At 42.8% G+C, this 19,391-nt stretch overlaps 1 protein-coding gene across 1 annotated transcript; it reads right to left on the bottom strand.

Moving 5' to 3' along the window:
- Positions 1–3,436: 3,436 nt before the first annotated feature.
- Positions 3,437–18,168, bottom strand: pros1 (protein S). The gene is made up of 14 exons (XM_070554493.1): positions 17,849–18,168; positions 16,527–16,684; positions 15,171–15,195; positions 15,003–15,086; positions 14,713–14,835; positions 11,792–11,917; positions 9,795–9,923; positions 8,982–9,222; positions 7,730–7,916; positions 7,375–7,539; positions 7,128–7,296; positions 6,831–6,967; positions 6,515–6,743; positions 3,437–5,812 (listed from the first exon to the last, which is right to left on the bottom strand). Exons 1-14 carry the CDS (start codon positions 17,916–17,918, stop codon positions 5,631–5,633), a joined length of 2,025 nt encoding a protein of 674 aa, XP_070410594.1. The 5' UTR covers positions 17,919–18,168; the 3' UTR covers positions 3,437–5,630.
- Positions 18,169–19,391: the final 1,223 nt, after the last annotated feature.

The raw sequence follows: 19,391 nt of genomic DNA, 5'->3' as shown, positions 1-19,391 counted from the left end.
TCGTGTCGAGCAGGCTGCTTCATGCACGTTCACACTCAGGCATAGCCCTCTGAACCGTGACGTCACTGACGTGGTAGCTCACCTAGTGAAGCTTGGTTTAAGCTTGAGGCATTTACTTTCCGCTTGGTGATGCGGCTCGCGGATGGAACGCGCTTCACAACTTGCAGCGTTTGTGGTTCATGCGGCTTGTCTTTGCGGTGAGCAAATATTCTCCCAAACTGTAGGGGGCAGCATGGAGCTCTATGGCATGCATCCAACACTACACCATAGTTGAAGTAGAAATTACTGTTTACAACATGGCATTCCAGCATTTTTTTAACAGCATCCTCGTCTTTTCCGACAGTGCGAGCTATTTCTCTCCAAGAATTATTAACAACATGTTGATCAAGGTGATCTTTGAGAGCTGAATCATACAAATGTCTGTATTTACGAACCTCTGCCATACTAGTTCTTGCCAGTCCACCATGTTTTTCCGCGTCCGACCATCCGCGTGGTTAGAAAATTTCCTAGGTGCGCGGTACGGAAATTTTGGGCCGTGCGGAGGCGCGGTGGAGGGGCGTGGTTATTAAAATGACGCAACTTTTCCACGCGGAGCCGTGCGGACCTCGCGGACGCGTCAAGCATAAACCAACCTTAAGATGCCGGACTTTCGTGCAGAAGACCCGGGTTCGGTTCTGGATGTGAACATAGTTTATTTAGAGTTTCTTTTTTACATTAATAGTATATTTTTTTTACAGTAAGATGCCCAAATTTTTATTTGAGACTCGCCAAACGGCATTGAATTCACGGATAAAAAAGATGTGGGTTCAACTTTCATTTTGGAACAATTTTTCAAGAACATGCAGGAGGACTGACCCATCTTAAACCTTTGTCAGCTGTGCTGAATAGAAAGGTACAGAACCAAATTAGCTGCGCGTTCTCCTGTCCTCTGTCCTCCGGGCCACACACACACACACACACACACACACACACACACACACACACGGAGCTGACTGTCTCAGCTGTTATTTTCGTTAAGGAGTGTGCATGTACAGCATGCGCGCCTCATGCACGAGCCTACTATTGAAGCTGCCGTTACGCTTTTGGCCTGAGGGGTCAATTGCGAGCATAAAAGTTCAAAACTCCATTAAGTCCCTTTAAAATGCCTAGAAATGACATCTAATTCATCCAAAGTACACCTTCCTCTCTTTTCTAAAAGAATTCAGATTTTACAATGTCAGAAAAGTCCCAATTTCATTATGATAAAATTATGCATTTAGTCATGGGAAAATGTCAGGCAATTATTGATTAAAAAATACCCCATTGGTATTGGGCTGTGACTTTATTTTGGTTTATAGTAGCCAATTAGATTCTGATTCATGTTATTAAATTATTTAAAAAAAAATCATAATTTTTTCTAAGTTATGAACCGTTTACTTGTGCCACCCTTGTCCAAATTTGTGCCCTACCTGGCCAACCCGCCTAGACATGCCACTGTTAACAATGTTTATTTTTTTATCACCATTAATTTAAGGTGTGGGACACTGAAAACCCATTTTTTCATGATTATTCCTGATTATTATTGGCCACTCTGACTTTATGATGCAGGCTGAATATGAAAATAGACTCCCACAGCTATCTCCTGCATTAGCTTCTGATAGAAAATAGACGGTGAAATTTTAGGGTTTGAAAAGCGTGACAGATATATGTCACACTGTCACTTGAAGGTTGACTATGGAACACAAACACCATAGCGACATCTAGTGTGTGGAGGTTGTAGTTGCAAGAATTGAACAAGGTTTCCAGCCCTCAGGATGTCAGGTTCATTGCTGATATATGAAGTGACCAGTCATCCAGGCCTGTGTTATTTGTGGAGATAAAACATCAACGTTGCAAGATATTTGTGGAGTTGCATTGCTGTTATCCAATCCGAGGCAAGATGTCCAAACATCAGGAAATAAGACTCGCAAACCTGCTGTTTGAGACTCGCATTACCACCCTTGCGCCCCTCAGTTGCGCATTCCCATCCAGGGGTGAAAGTGCGTAGGGTGTCCAAATTCTGAAATGCGGATATTGACTACGCCCCTTTTGCACGCTTGATCCGCATATACAGTATGTGAACTTGGTGAAGGGTATAACCCACAATCCATTGTTGCGTGGGAATTTTGAAAAGAATGAGGAGCACTGGCTGAAATGCCTTTTCTGAAAAAATGTTGTTTCAAATGAAAGAAAGTCATTGTAACATGATTCATATTTATTCATGCTCCAAGTGTTTTAGACTAAGATTTAATGTGGACAGCAATGAATGTCAATTTTGTCAAATAATTATTTGTTTGTTTGAAAGTTGTTAAAGATTTTTTTTAAGTAGCACAAACAGCAACCAGCATCCTGGCATGCGTCACAGTCGATGATGCAATGCTCATTGTCTCACACACACACACACACACACACACACACACACACACACACACACACACACACACACACATATATATATATATATATATATATATATATATATATTTTTTTTTTATATATATATATTAGTGCCTATCTCCAGCAATCTACGGGTAATCAGGCGGGGTACACCCTGGACAGAGTGCCAGTCGATCGCAGGGCAACACAGAGACACACAGGACAAACAGTCATACACACACACACTCACACCTAAGGACAATTTAGACAGACCAGTCAACCTAACAGTCATGTTTTTGGACTGTGGGAGGAAGCCGGAGTACCCGGAGAGAACCCACGCACACGCCACTGTGCAGTGAGACGTAGACAATCACAGCAAAAACCCAGGAGATATATCTTAAATTGTTTTTCATGTCATTCATTTCACCTTCAGTAATATAGTAAATTTCAAGATTCCTCAGCAGAGGTTTGTGCTTGGAGCAGCAATGGTGCCCCCAAGGGGTAGCCAAGGGTGGCCATAGCCACGCCTAGAAAATTGCTGCCCCCCCCCCCCAGCAAAAGCCAGTGTTATGAAATCATATTAATGTTCACTCAAACAATAAATTGATCTTATTTATTCAATACATTATTTTCAGTAAAGAAATAATCAGAATAAAAAACAATACATGTTTCTGCTGCTCACCATCTTAAAAGTTTTTATCTCCATAGTTTTTTGTGAACACAGCAACAACTAAAATAAAAACAAATACATTTTAAAATAAAATTTGAAATAACATTTTAAATAACTGAAATGTATTTTTATGAAATGCTTATGTTTGTAAAAATAAAGTTAAACGTTTTGGATATGTACTTTAAAAAAAAAACGAATAAAGGAGCAATGCAATACATCGCCACAGGCTAAACTCTCCCAGAGTTACCACAAGGACCAATTTGGTGTGCCACCCCAAAGATGTCTTTGGCCCCGTCTGGCCACCCCTATCAAATTTCTCTAGAGGCGCCCCTGTGGAGCAGTATGGCTGAATGCAATGCTGACAAAAATAGATGGTTTTATAAAGTTTATTAAAAGAAATAGAGAATAAAACACCAAACGAAACTACATTTAAATTGCAAAGTAAAGATGGTTTTGTATACACAATGATTTAGAACATTTGAATCTTTGAGAACAGCTAAACGTGAGATGCAGGTGTGGTGAATCAGCAATCATGATTGAAACAAGCTCAAAGCTTTAGCTTTTTTCTCAGATGTTTACAATTTTCCTTAGGCCATAGTGTCTACATGTTGCCTCAAACTAAAGCATTTAGAGAAAGAAACAACAAGAACCATCACAGCCTGGTTAACTGTCACCATTTTGTCTATTCTCTGCACAAATGCGTCCACGTGTTGTTCACCATTTGGTGCTGTGGAGCGCAGCTCTTTGTGTATTTCCTGGAAAACATTTAACTTATTGCAACAAACCACAGTAACTACATTATTCATCTTACAATTAGGTTTTTTGTAGCTTAAACAAAAACTCAAAAGGCAAATAAAACACTATATGGAGGGAAAACTTAAATCCACACCACAACGTTATCCCTAGTCGGTGTGGGGCGCTGCCTTATTTAAGGGACTTTACAGGTGCTGGCCAGTAAATTAGAATATCATCAAAAGGTTGAAAATATTTCAGTAATTCCATTCAAAATGTGAAACTTGTACATTATATTCATGCAATGCACACAGACCAATGTATTTCCGATGTTTATTACATTTAAATTTGATATTTATAGGTGACAACCAATGAAAACATCAAATCTGGTATCTCAGAAAATTAGAATATTCTAAAGGCCAATGAAAAAATGTTTGTTTCTCTAATGTTGGCCAACTGAAAAGAATGAACATGAAAAGAATGTGCATGTATAGCACTCAATACTTAGTCGGGGCTCCTTTTGCCTCAATAACTGCAGTAATGCGGCGTGGCATGGACTCGATCAGTCTGTGGCACTGCTCAGGTGTTATGAGAGCCCAGGCTGCTCTGATAGTCGTCTTCAGCTCCTCTGCATTGTTGGGTCTAGCGTATTGCATCCTCCGCTTCACAATACCCCATAGATTTTCTATGGGGTTAAGGTCAGGCGAGTTTGCTGGCCAATCAAGGACAGGGATACCATGGTCCTTGAACCAGGTGCTGGTGGTTTTGGCACTGTGTGCAGGTGCCAAGTCCTGTTGAAAGGTGAAGTCTGCATCCCCATAAAGTTGGTCAGCAGCAGGAAGCATGAAGTGCTCTAAAACTTCCTGGTAGACGGCTGCATTGACCCTGGACCTCAGGAAACAGAGTGGGCCAACACCGGCAGATGACATGGCACCCCACACCATCACTGACGGTGGAAACTTTACACTGGACCTCATGCAATGTGGATTCTGTGCTTCTCCGCTCTTCCTCCAGACTCTGGGTCCTTGATTTCCAAAGGAAATGCAGAACTTGCTTTCATCAGAAAACATAACTTTGGACCACTCAGCATCAGTCCAGTCCTTTTTGTCCTTGGCCCAGGCGAGACGCTTCTTGCGCTGTTTCTTGTTCAAGAGTGGCTTGACACACGGAATGCGACACCTGAATCCCATGTCTTTCATGAGTCTCCTCGTGGTGGTTCTTGAAGCGCTGACTCCAGCTGCAGTCCACTCTTTGTGGATCTCCCCCACATTTTTGAATGGGTTTGTCGTCACAATTCTCTGCAGGGTGCGGTTATCCCTAGAGCTTGTACACTTTTTTCTACCACATTTTTTCCGTCCCTTCGCCTGTCTGTTAATGTGCTTGGACACAGAGCTCTGCGAACAGCCAGCTTCTTTAGCAATCACCTTTTGTGTCTTGCCCTCCTTGTGCAAGGTGTCAATGATTGTCTTTTGGACAGCTGTTAAGTCAGAAGTCTTCCCCATGATTGTGGTGCCTTCAAAACAAGACTGAGGGACCTTTTAAAGGCCTTTGCAGGTGTTTTGAGTAAATCAGCTGATTAGAGTGGCAGCAGGTGTCTTCTATATTCAGCCTTTTCAGAATATTCTAACTTTTTGAGATACCAAATTTGGAGTTTTCATTAGTTGTCACTTATGAATATCAAATTTAAATGTAATGAACATTGGAAATACATTGGTCTGTGTGCATTGCATGAATATAATGTACATGTTTCACGTTTTGAATGGAATTACTGAAATATTTTCAACCTTTTGATGATATTCTAATTTACTGGCCAGCACCTGTAAGTTAATTGGGGTCACTCTCTAGGAAAGTGCAGTACATCACGGTGAGTTTGGGAGACGGGAGGACAAGAATGGGACTTGATGCTGTTGTGTTTGCTGAGAGCCTCGTCAAAATCAAGCTGCCGGTCGTTGACGGTGATGTCCATGCAGCCGTGGTAAAAGGCCGATACAGGGGTCAAAGGTAATGGGATGTCGTCTGAAACAAAGGCAAATAAAATTATTAATATTAAAAATAGCAAATGTAACGACATACAGGAAACTATCAAAGGTTGTTTCAAAGTTGCTCAAAGCGAAAACGCACTTCTAATGCATTAACTCTTTTTGCAGGACGCATATTTGATTTGTGTCTGCAGTGAAAGGTATTTGTTGCGAGAGCACAACACAGTCTAGAGACATGTTCAACCAGCAACACGTCCTGCCTGTTTATTGCTGCAAACAACCTGCACTGGGAAACTTTCATTTAAAACCGTTAAGTTAAGGAATACAAAAGCAGCTCAGTACTGCTTTATGTATCTGTGTCAGTAAGGTTTTACATGAATCCTTAAAGCTGAACAAAAGACAACTAGACTTTCTTGTTTCTTGGAAAGTCCAGCAGCCTTCTGAGATTTGTCCCAGAGCCACTCCACTGAAATGCTTTATAAGGGCTTTGACATCTGCACAGACTCAAAACGCTTTAATTCTGGCATGCTATGCATATTTTTATTATCTCGTAATTCAAAACTTGCAACAGCATGTTAGCTCAATAAACATTTATGAGCTTTACTGTCTGATGTTTGCACTGACGACCTGATTCAAATGATCCAGCACACTTCTCTTCTAATACATTTTTATCTTTTTAATCCCATCGTGATGCTGACACTTCATCCTGTCAGGCAGGAGTTAGTTTTGAGTTACTAACCTGGTATCCCACCAACGTATGTGTTGACAGGATTCTGCATGGTCCTGTTGAGGAGCTCTAGTGCCTCCTGCAGGGCATCAGACGTCATGTAGGAAACAGTGGAAGAGTTGGCTGAGATCTGGAGTTCTGTCGGAGTAACGTTCAGGTGTACAGTGAGCCGGTCAGGGTAACACAGCATCAGCGAGTCCAACGTTGCCACGGAAACGCCGTCCAGGAAGACTTGCAAGTTCTAAAAGGGTGGAGATGCCAGTTGGCGTCACAAAGTTTGATACATTCAGATGCAGAGAGACGTGGTGTGCTGCATGGAGGAACTCACCGCATCTTCTTCTTCTTTTGTTAACACTGCGACTGACAGGGGGATAGTGTTGTTGTAGACAAGAGCGAAGAGGACACCGGTGCTGCTGGATGGACGGATGTTCATCTTTAGATCCACGTTCCAGCTCCCAGAATCACCTACTTACACAAAAAGGCACAAGTAAAAGGATTTTGTCAAAAAGACATTTAGAAGAAGAAGAAGAAGCTTCACATGACTGCACGTGTTCAGGTAGTCATTGTGAATTTAACACTTTTCAGAAATAAATGTTTTTTACAAAGCACGACTGAACTTACTCACGGTAGTCTACGTTGAAGTGTGCGAGTCCGGCCCCAGAGAAGAAAGATCCTCGTTCCACATGCACAAAGCAGTGTTTGCTCTTCTTCTCTTGGATGACCTCTTTCACCCCGGATGCCCCCTGGTTCATTAAGTTCCAGCCACGGATGCAGCCATCTAGTCGAGGATTGATCTGACAAACAACAAATGAGTTTTAGCCAAAATATTTCACACGTTCATTTGTGTCTCGTGGGCGGTCTAACCAGCTTACAGGCTTGATAATGTTTTCTGTGCGGTTTGGCAGACCAGCGATGTAGAATTTTGTCTCCAGTTTGCCGTTAACGGAAGTGAAGAGACTCTCTGGGCTGTTGATGCTCATCACGGCCTCCTTGCTGATCTTCACGCTGATGCTGTTTTTCAGCTCATCTACTGATATCTGTCAGTTACACATCAACAATATAATGTTTTAACTTTGCTATTTACCAATATTTCACACATTAAAGCTTCAGGACACAACCCATTCCATCAGTCCAGTTCATTCATCAGAGCTTAAGCTGCTTCTGCGTCAGCCAAAAGGAAATGAACTGATTTCTTCAATAAATTACTGGCCTCTAGCATTCTCCTACCACATGCCACTGTCCATCATTGATGGCTTTTCCTCCACTTGTAACCTTGGACGTGTGCTGGTTTTTAAATTGGACTTCAATGCGACCTTCTCTTAGTCCCAACATGAACCACGAGCCCTGGGATGACTCTGCATATAAAACAACTCCCTCTGGATCAAACGTTCGGAAGTCAAACTCCGCTGCAAACCTAAAAAAAAAACACATGTGAGACTTTGCAACAGATCTTTCACTCATTTTTGGAAATGCATTTTCTTTTAAGGAAGAAACTTTACTTGTCATTGAACCAGCGTCCTGGTACAACAAAACATTTTCAGTACAATGTTTCCAAGATCGGATATACAGCACGTAACGAAAAACAGGAGAACAGTCGACTGTGGGCATGCAGCCACTACGGTGCTCCCATTTTTAGATAAGGAAGCAGGTGACAGGAGGGCAGGGAGGAATGAGGTAAAAAAAAAAACATGCACCCCCACTCTGCCCCCAACAGGGCACACAGAGATGGCTTCCAGGAAAAACACCTCAACATATAAGCAGACATTCAGGCAATTACAACGTAATCCACGAGTGGTTGGTGGGAGAAGCAGGGATCCCCTTTTCAACCGAGAGAGTTTGCAGCTATCCAGCGCACCTGCCAATCTCTGCTGCTCATGGGTGGAAGGAGAGTCACGGTACAAGGAGAGCTTTGAGTTTGTAGGGGTTTGTATGCTTTTCTGTGAGATTTGTGTGTTTGTGCATGCGTGTTGCATCATTCTTCACTTCCAAAGGGGTTTGAATGAAGGCAACTGGACTTCTTTGGTTTCTTAAGACGTTTTGCTTCTCTTTGTCAATTCTGACTGGAATATGGGAGAGTCAAGCTTATACACTGTAGCTGTCTGTTGTTGCTTAATGAGCTGAAAGTACATGTGAACACCCCTCCTCCCTACCCCTTTGTGGGTCGTAGGAAACGTCTTCAAGAAACCAAAGAAGTACTGTTATGTCCTCTGCAGAGTCACCTTTCTGGGACAAAACAGCAACAGCTGTAACAAGTATGTTTGCCTTCATTTGAACCCATTTGGATTACCATGACCTCGATGACTGAGAACCTTCACCAATCATGCCTTTCACTTCAGAAATTTTCATTTTGATACTCAAGTTTTCTGTATAAATTTTATTACAAAACAAGTTATCATCTGCACCAAATTTGATGAAATGTATACTTTTATTCTTAGAACAGATTTGTGTGTTTGAGTGTGTGTGTGCATCAAACTCCTACTTTGTGCTCTCTGGCAGGCGGAAGCGCAGGTAGATGACAGGAAGTCCTGCAAACTGCTCTCCTAGGAAGAGCATCTCAGGGTGTTTGTAGTCATTCAGCTCCACACAAACCGGGATGCTTTCACATCGTCGCTCGTCCGCTGCCAGACGAAGCCCCGCACGGCCATCACAGTGGCACGTAAAGCTGCCAATTGTGTTATGGCACATGTCGTCACACAGTCCCAGCTCACACTCATCCACATCTGCATCAACCATTGGGAGAAAGACAACCAGTGATTTGGTGTCAGTCAGAAGATATTTGAATGAAAATATATGGGGTTTCACATAAACGTAAAGTTGGTGAAATTAATATAATATTAATAATAATAATAATATAAAATAATATCAATAATACATTTATTTATATAGCGCTTTTAAACAAAGCACTGCACAGCATAAGAGATAAAAACAGTACCCCAATATAAAGACAACAGCATCAGCTATAAGCATATATCCATTGTATATTCAGTTCTTTACCATTTGCACTTGTTTTCTAATTGGGTCCACCACAAACAGCAGACATTTCTGCAGAAAATTTGAAAGGGCATATTCTTCTTTCTATCAAGGTCCAGAAGAAATAAGTTTCAAGAAGAACTTGGGTTTTGATTTTTGCAAAGTGTAATAATATATTTGTTTGTATTTTTAAGGAAGTGAAAAGTGCAATGCAAACTCGACTGTGGAGTAAAGGGTCCGTGGCAAACTTACAGCAGTCCATCAGAGCAGCAAAATCGAATAAAATGAGGCTGAGAAAAAAAGTCATGAACATAAATCTCACCATCACAGGTCCTGGAGGTGGAGGTGTACTTAAATCCCAGAGGACACTGGCACTCATACATGCCTGGAGCGTTGACACATTTAGCTGGTTTTTCACAGATACTGGGGAACAGCAAGCACTCATTGACATCTGGAAAACAGAATTTTAAATATAACATTTAAAATAAAAAATATTCTCTTTAAAGAAGTGGTAGATCAGGGTAAAAGGGAAATGTGTATGTTTTTGCCTTTCCATGCAGAGAACTGCCTTAAAGAATTCTTTGGACGTTAAATTGAGGAAAGCAGTCCAGAACATTGATGACACATGAGGTCCAGCAAAAACAAAGCTCTTTAGATATTCTCAGTGGCTCGGATACTCTCCTAAATGGCTGATTACAATTCATATATACCAAATAAAATTTGTTTCATTTTTTAAATTAAATGAACTTCTGATTTCTTTTTGTAAAAAAAAAAATGTTATCTATGCACATAAGATACCATTCAATCCAAATAATTATTATCATAACTAATAAAAATATTTGCAAAATTCTAGTTTGGGTGAGAGAAAAGGTTAAAGTAACAGGAAATTATCTGTGAAGTTGTGTGAATGTTGTTCATTACACTTAAACAGTGCATATGATTGGGCCGTTTAAGGTCCTACACTGTTTATTAGTCAAATAAATGTAATCTTTAAAGTGACAATGTGTAGTTTTTACCATTAATCTCTGGAAATATCCATCGAAATGTTGTTGTAAATTAATTAACCCTCTCACTGTCTTTATGGGTGACCCGATGAGGAAAGTTGACCAGTGAGCAGGATTGATGGTTTATCCTTTGAGGTTCACGTGGCAGGGGTGAGGTGGTGCTCACTCCTCACCCCCTGCCACATGGACCCAAGGGATAAACCATCAACCCTGCTCAATGGTCAACTTTCCTCGAGGGGTCACACCCATTAGGACAGTGGGAGGGTTAAACGATGCCCAGTTGTTGAAAAATATTGGCAGTTTCATAACTTATAACCATAAAAATATGTTCTAAAATACATGGGAGCAGGTCTAAGACTGTGGGCGGCACCATATTGGAGGCCATGTTTGCTTCTACGGAAGCCCATGAGAACAAAACACATTTATTTATTTGTAACAAATGGTTAAAAAACTTTCACCAATAACAAATGTTGTTGTTTTACACATTTACCTCCACTCGTTGCCAGTGATGAAAGGGAATCTGATTGTTATTTTGCTGGAGGTTGCAATCCCAGGGATTTTTGACCCTAATGGCCAACCGTTGGTAAGTTCTTATTTGAACACAAAAGTAATGCTTGCTTGCGTTGATTTAGGTATGTACAGCCCTCTATCTCCAGAGAAAATACACACTACTTTAATGTGCCAGATCTATTAACATTTGTGTGTTTTGCTGAAGACATAAGCAGGAAGTAAAGTGATGATTACATTTCTAAATGGGTGAAATAAAATAAACTTGTTTCAACCTAAAATCTTTTAAACATGTTTTGTATGTTTTTGTTATTACCTTTAAAATTTCCTTCCTTTTATTAATGTTCTTCAACAAGTTTAGGCTTACCAAATCAAATCTATTTATTCGAATGCTCTAATGAGAAGCCAAGTTTATTTTAAACCTGCAGTCAGTGAAATGAACAAATAAAACCAGCCATGTCTGACCGAGTCCATGTTTGTGAAGACTTTGCACTGGAAACACACACAGTGAGACGTGAACAAATGTGCAGACATGAGACAATGAGTGGGTAAAACCTGTCAGCTGTTTCAAATAGCTGAGAGTTAACAGACTGCAAGTGTGTTCACAGCAAAACTAAAACAAAACATGGGCCATCTTTTCAGATGCTACACACTGATGACAATCTGTTGCATAAGAGGTAACTTCAGGTCAGCTTTGGAAATAACAAACAACGTGTTTCCTGAGGACAGCAGCTGAAGGAAAATAGTGTGTTTTTTTTATTTTTCATTTAAATGAATAACAAGAAGAAGAGGATGAACTGCGTCTTACCCACACAGTGGATGTTGTCATTAAGGAAGTAGCCATCCTCACACATGCAGTGAAAACTTCCAGGGATGTTGAGACATTTTTGGTTGCATCCTGCAGGAAAGTCAGGATCCGAACACTCGTCTATGTCTGCCAAATAAACACATTTCAAAAGGTTTTCAAACATCCTTACTTCTTTATATGAAATAGATTTTAGTATCAATTTAGTGTGTTGGGGTTCACCCCGGGGGATGAGAGGGTAGCTTCCCTGCGCCTTTGGGTTGGGGAACGGGTCCTGACTGTTGTTTGTGCTTATGGGCCAAATATCAGTTCAGAGTACCCACCCTTTTTGGAGTCCCTGGGACAAGTGCTAGATAGTGCTCCATCAGGGGACTCCATTGTCCTGCTGGGGGACTTCAATGCTCACGTGGGCAATGACAGCATGACCTGGAGGGGTGTGACTGGGAGGAACGGCCCGCCTGATCTGAACTTGAGTGGTGTTTCATTATTGTACTTCTGTGCAAGCTGCAGTTTGGCCATAACGAACACCAGGTTCGAACATAAGGATGCCCATCGGTACACTTGATACCAGGGCAGCCTAGGTTTCAGGTCGATGATAGACTTTGTAGTCGTATCATCTGACCTGCGGCCATATGTTTTGGACACCCGAGTGAAGAAAGGAGCGGAGCTGTCAACTGATCACCACCTGGTGGTGAGTTGGATCAGATGGCAGGGGAAGATGCCGTGTAGACCTGGCAGGCCCAAACGCATAATGAGGGTCTGCTGGGAACGCCTGGCAGAAGAACCTGTCAAGACGGTCTTCAACTCCCACCTCCAGCAGAGCTTTGACCGCGTCCCGAGAGCAGTGGGGGACATTGACTCCAAGTGGGCCTTGTTCCACTCTGCAATTGTTGAGGTGGCTGTTGCTAGCTGTGGTCACAAGGTGGCCGGTGCCAGTCGTGGTGGCAACCCCCGTACCCGCTGGTGGATACCAGAGGTTCGGGGAGCTGTCAGGCTGAAGAAGGAGTCCTACAGGGCGTGGCTGGTTTGTGGGTCTCCAAAGGCAGCAGACAGGTACCGGATAGCCAAGCGAGGTGCAGCAGTGGCAGTTGCCAAGGCAAAATCTCGAGCGTGGGAGGAGTATGGTGAGGCCATGGAGAAAGACTATTGATCGGCTCCAAAGAGGTTCTGGCAAACTGTCCGGCGCCTCAGGAGAGGAAGGCAGCAACTCGTTCACACTGTTTACAGTGGGGACGGGGAGCTGCTGACGTCAACTGAGGCTATAGTCGGACGGTGGAAGGAATAATTTGAGGAGCTCCTCAATCCCACCTATGCGCATTCCGAGGAGGAACCAGAGCTGGGAGACCTGGGGATGGACTGTCCAATCTCGGGGGCAGAAGTTGCTGAGGTAGTCAAACAACTACACAGCGGCGAAGCCCCGGGGACGGATGAGATTCATCCTGGGTATCTCAAGGCTATGGATGTTGTAGGGCTGTCGTGGTTGACACGTCTCTGCAACATTGCGTGGTCATCGGGGGCAGTTCCTGTGGAGTGGCAGACCGGGGTGGTGGTCCCCATCTTTAAGAAGGGTGACCTGAGGGTGTGTTCCAACTATAGGGGGATCACACTCCTCAGCCTCCCTGGAAAGGTCTACTCCAAGGTACTGGAGAGGAGGGTCAGATCGATAGTTGAATCTCAGATTGAGGAGGAGCAATGTGGTTTTCGTCCTGGCCGTGGAACTGTTGCCCAGCTCTATACCCTTGCAAGGGTGATGGAGGGAGCATGGGAGTTTGCCCAACCTATCCACTTGTGTTTTGTGGATTTGGAGAAGGCTTAAGACTGTGTCCCCAGGGGCACCCTGTGCGGGACGCTCCAGGAGTATGGGGTGGGTGGCTTTCTGTTAAGGGCCATTCAGTCCCTTTACCAGAGGAGCGTGAGTTTGGTCCGCATAGCCGGAAGTAAGTCGGACCTGTTTCCGGTGAGGGTTGGACTCCGCCAGGGCTGCCCTTTGTCACCGGTTCTGTTCATTACCTTTATGGACAGAATTTCTAGGCGCAGCCGTGGTGTGGAGTGTGTCGAGTTTGGTGGCAGGAGAATCTTGTCTCTGCTTTTTGCGGCTGATGTGGTCCTCCTAGCTTCATCCAGCTCTGACCTTCAGCTCTTGCTGGGTAGGTTTGCGGCCGAGTGTGAAGCGGCTGGGATGAGGATCAGCACCTCCAAATCTGAGACAATGGTTCTCGACCGGAAAAGGGTGGCTTGCCAACTCCGGGTCGGGAGAGAGGTCCTACCTCAAGTGGAGGAGTTTAAGTATCTCGGGGTCTTGTTCACCAGTGAGGGTAGGAGGGATCGGGAGATCGACAGGCGGATTGGTTCAGCATCTGCAGTGATGCGGACGCTGAGCCGATCTGTCGTGGTGAAGAGGGAGCTGAGCCAGAAAGCCAGACTCTCAATTTACCAGTCGATCTTCGGTCATTACCCAATCCTCACCTATGGTCATGAGCTTTGGGTAATGACCGAAAGAACGAGATCGCGGATACAAGCGGCCGAAATGAGTTTCCTCCGTAGGGTGGCCGGGCTCAGCCTTAGAGATAGGGTGAGGAGCTCGGACATTCGGGAGGGACTCGGAGTAGAACAGCTGCTCCTCAGGATCGAAAGGAGTCAGTTGAGGTGGTTTGGGCATCTGGTCAGGATGCCTCCTGGACGCCTCCCTGGGGAGGTGTTTCGGGCATGTCCTGCCAGCAGGAGGCCCCCGGGTCGACCCAGGACACGTTGGAGAGGTTACATCTCCAGTCTGGTTCGGGGGCGCCTTGGGGTCCTGCTGGAGGAGCTGGTGGAGGTGGCTGGGGAGAGGACGGTCTGGAGCTCCCTAGTTGGGATGCTGCCCCAGCGACCCGGACAAGCGGAGGAAGACGACGACGACGATTTTAGTATCACAAAAGACTCACCATCCTCGCAGAGCTGTCCCTTCCAGCCGGACTTACACACACATGTGAAGGAGGCATGGCCGTCCTCGCAGCCCTTCGAGCCATGCTTACTGCATGGTGACGGTGTGCACTGGTCGCTGATTTCTGATCGTGGACACACACACACACACACACACACACACACACACACACACACACACACACACACACACACACACACACACACACACACACACACACACACACACACACACACATATACTTCATAGGTGAAACTGATCATAAGTAAACCCTTAGGTGGGGCTTCTCACCCTTCACGCAGGTGCGAAGGTCTGAGGGGATGTTTGAATCTGAGTTCTGGTTGTTGATGCCGACGCGGTGGGAACCCAAACACCCTGTAATGGAAATGGTTCAGATGACTTGAGTGATGCAGACTAAATAGAAGTGTATCAACAGAAATGATACATTTAAAAACTTACCAACATATCTAGGGTAGAAATACTCCTGGAGAAAATACAGTTGGATATTTACTGTTAATAGCAGATGGAGACTTGAATAAACTCGGTGATATTAACAGGCTTTCTAAGAAATATGGTCTCACCAGAATATTACTTTTTCATACATTGATATATGACACTGAATTATTTTTACTTAAAACACACCAGCAAAATTTCATCTTAAAAAATTCAACAGCAGAATTTCAATGGGACTGCTTTGGACTGGCTATTCAAGATCCTGGTCTTTGTTTTCAAGTCTTTCCCCACCATATTTAGCCTCACTGCTGACCTGCTATGTCCCTGCAAGATCATTACGTTCGGGTCAGAGTGACCTCCTGGTGGTTCCGCAGTCAAAGGTAAGTCCAGGGGTGATCGTGCCTTTTCGGTTCTGGGTCCTGGGCTTCGGAACCAACTCCCACTAGAAATAAAACATTCCACATCACTGCCCATTTTTAAAGCTAGGCTAAAGGTTCGTCTAGTTCTTAGCTTTTGTACTTTTTAATGTTCTGATCATTTTTATTTTATGGCTTTTTAAATCTTTTACTGTCTTTTAAATGTTGTATTTCTGCATTTTATATAGCTGTTTTATTGTGTTTCAGTTGTTCTTAACACTTTGTTCAGTACCTTGGGTCCCCTTGATTGGGGTAGGAAGGGGCTTTATAAATAAAGTTGAGTTGAATTAAAGTGGAATCAACTCGATTGAATGATGATTACTTTGCTTTGGTCACCAGGAGGTCACTTCAGCTGTTGAATTTTTGCTGTTGAAATTGGCTCAATCCCTATTCTCCCATTTCCACCCTTACGCCCTTCAATTGTGTTCCCAAATAGGGGTGCCAGTATGTAGGGTGTCCCTATTCTCAAGTGCAAAAGGTGACCGTACCCCCTTTGCACCCTTGATTTGCACTTCACCCAAGTCCGCTTTGATGAAGACTTCAGGCAAGGGTGTAACCCATAATCCATTGCTGCATGGGAATTTTGAGAAGAAGGTGGAGCAATAGCTCAAGTGCCTTTTCTGAAAAAATGTATTTTGAAATGACAGAAGTTAATTTTATGTATTCATGCTCTGAATGTTTTCGACTAAGATTTGATGTGCACCCCCTCTAAGTGCACGTCACAGAAGGGCATAGGGTGCAGTGCGAGTATTGGGATTGGGCCATACAATTGAAATTTTACAGATGGAATTTTTTGCTGGTGTACTTTAAGTTCAAAATTGTTCATATACGCAATTTCACAGAAAATAAAATACAATTTCATAAATTCTGTGACTAAAAAATAAGTCATTTTCTGGTGAGACTGTTTTTCTTCCATAGATTCCCACCATCCAGCAACAGCTCTCACCGTCTCAGGCTGGTTCTCAAAGATCTCCCTGGCCTCCTCCTTGTTGCACAGCTCCTCGATGCACTCCCTCTCCAGGTTCCCCTTCTTGCTCTCCTCAAACATGGTGTTTGCTCTCCTGTGCCTGCTCAGGAACTGAGAGGCTGTGTTCTGGCTAAGGACTGGGACAGAAAGTCTCAGTTAGACGAGATGTAGAAAGCTGTATTTTATTTCCTTTACCCCATATTTGCTGTAAAAACATTAAAACCAAACACACACTTTACTGTGTAAAATCTCTTAAAGTACCCCTCCACCCTTTAAAATAATTTTCTTTGAACTTTGGCTGTTTTTTCACATCTTTTTTCAATGTTAGCTAGTTTCACGTAACTCTAACCTATACTGTAGTCATCTAAAATCAGAACAGACAAAACAGACAATTTGCAAAAGAAATATTTTATATATGACATAGGTTATAAGTTGAAATTTCTTCACATTTTTTATGTTATTATTCAAAATCTTCAAATACAAAAACTGTTTAATGCATGAACAACATTTTAGCATCAAAAAGAAATTTACAATGAGTCATTAGCTGAAAACTTGACATAGACCAACTGTTTATTTTTAATGTTTTTGCATAACATTTCCTTTTCAATGGCTTTTTGTCTTCCACTTGTCACCCTGACTGATTTTTAAGCATAGGAACAGGAACTGAAGAGGAAATGAAAGAAAAGTGCAGCTTAAATATAAAGAAAGACTTTGTAAGACTTTTAGAAATCCACAAGTTATTCAGGAAGTTTAAAACCTTTACAGATTTTTACTTGAATAAAAACACAAGACTGCATTGAATTTAAACAAACAAGGAGGCACCGGTCCTTTCTGTCAGCTCTTTGATGAATTTAGATATTTTGTTTTTATTTCTTGCAGATGACCTTCAGACATACAGGCTATCGGTTGTTAATAATTAGCAGGACTGACACTTTTTGTCTTGTTTTTAAAGTGCAAAAAAATCTTCCAAAATCTCATAAAATAACTAAATAACTGATCAAAACAACCTTCTATAAAAGTCTATCTGCTTGGCAGCTAAATTATGGTTGGTTTAAATCTTTTGCACACTACTATAATAGAAGTGGACAGATCCTTTCTGTCCTCCAGACACATGGTTCCCATAGCTGCTGCCTCCTAATTGCTTTTCTATGAACAGAACCATTGCGAAACCCGTCATTTCCCAGAAACAAGCCCCGGTTGTTGTAAACAGATTTTTGTTTCCCGGTGCATAGAAGTCACGGTCCTTCAGAGTTGCTTCTTTCAGAGCCTGAATCTGGTGCGTAAAGGTAAATCATACTTACATCGATCAGCGTCGAGCAGCGTCACCAGAAACATGAGACAAGCCAAGGGTCTCCCTAGGGCCCGCTTCATTTCAGAGCCGTTCTTCCTGCTGGGCCAAGCTCTGGTTCTGGGTAAAGACCGGCTGAGCACAGCTTACTGGAAGAATAAAAAAACTAACCTTTTTTCCTCCCGAAAGTGTTTTTGTAGAAAGAGGAGGAGGTGGGGAGCACGTTGACACACTTGGCCCTGTCTGTCTTTTGTTTACTCTAGGAGGCTGAACTCATGCAGAAAATGGGTTTACAATGCAGAACAGGGGGCCCAGGACACAAAGAACCAATACTGACACACACCACCAGGCCTTCATGTGACATGCATGCTGTTTTAGAAGGTGCTATGGGGTGCAGATTGTAAAAGTAAAACATGTATTCGCTTTTTCAACATGTTGATCTTGGAGTTTTAAATGTTACATCCAAATGTTCAGGCACGAATCAGTAAACAGTCAGAGTGCAGGGGCGCCTCCAGAAAATTTTGATAGGGGTGGCCAAACAGCGCCAAATTTTTTTTTTGGGGTGGTATATGGAGCTAGGATTGGGACAATATTCAGCGTAACTTGTACCAAGTTTTGTAACTTCGAACATGTTTCATCACATGTAACTTTGGATTCGTAACTTGTAACTTTGGATTCGTAACTTGTAACTTTAGTTTTCTAACTTATAATTCTCAATTCGTACTTGTATTTCTTGTTTTGTAACAGGAACATTGTATTTTGTACATGTATTTTTTATTTTGTAAAATCAAACTTTTATTTTGTACATTTACTCATTTTGTAACATCAAACATTCATTCAGAAACATGAAACTTTCGTTTTGCAACTAGCAAACTTCCAAATTGAAAAAATGAAGGTACAAGTTTGAAATCAAAACTCTCAAAACACACATTTCATTTTACAGGTACAAACTATCAAAGCACAAAGAGGACTCAAATGCAGAGCTCACACAGTTTTAATAAGCAGAAGGGATTCCTGGAGTACAACACAACTGAAAAGTCCAAAACTAACTGAATACACTTTTACCAAATGTTTCTGAGAGCAGGTTCACATCACACAACAGGAGAAGACAAACTGGCAAAGAAAACTGTTGCAAAGATGCTTAAATGGAGAAGCCAGGACCCAGGTGCAAGACATGAGGCAGATTAGTGAGGAGCTTCATGTTGTGAAGCTGCCTGTGATGAGACAGGAAGTGAATGCACAAAATAAATCAGGAAGTACCAGAAATACAATAAAACCAGAAACAAGACTGCAAAGCACTCAACCTGCAGAATCACCCATGACACATACCTCAAATCTACAGTGTTACAGATCTTTTTGTCTCGATTCTAGCGTCAGTGGGAGGAACTTGGGTGGAACCAATGAGAGCACGAGTCTTAGCTACCAATCAAGTTTCTCGAATTCCTGTCCAATCATTGGGAGAGGAGGGCAGGGTTCCGTCAGAGCTGTAGAAAGGGAGAGTTACGACACTCTTTGAACTCACCGACTCGCGGTCACGTGGTTCGTGGAGCTCTCAG

The sequence above is a fragment of the Nothobranchius furzeri genome, chromosome 9 (assembly GCF_043380555.1).
Source record: "Nothobranchius furzeri strain GRZ-AD chromosome 9, NfurGRZ-RIMD1, whole genome shotgun sequence".
NCBI classification, from domain to species: domain Eukaryota; kingdom Metazoa; phylum Chordata; class Actinopteri; order Cyprinodontiformes; family Nothobranchiidae; genus Nothobranchius; species Nothobranchius furzeri.
This window is presented reverse-complemented; position numbering and strand designations above follow the sequence as displayed.

Coding starts and splice junctions, on each gene's coding strand:
- pros1 (XM_070554493.1), bottom strand. CDS start 17,918: ATGAAGCGGGCCCTAGGGAGACCCTTGGCTTGTCTCATGTTTCTGGTG. Junction 7,297..7,374: donor CAGAAAACATTATCAAGCCT/GTAAGCTGGTTA, acceptor GTTGTTTGTCAG/ATCAATCCTCGACTAGATGG. Junction 6,744..6,830: donor CAAAAGAAGAAGAAGATGCG/GTGAGTTCCTCC, acceptor CCACCCTTTTAG/AACTTGCAAGTCTTCCTGGA.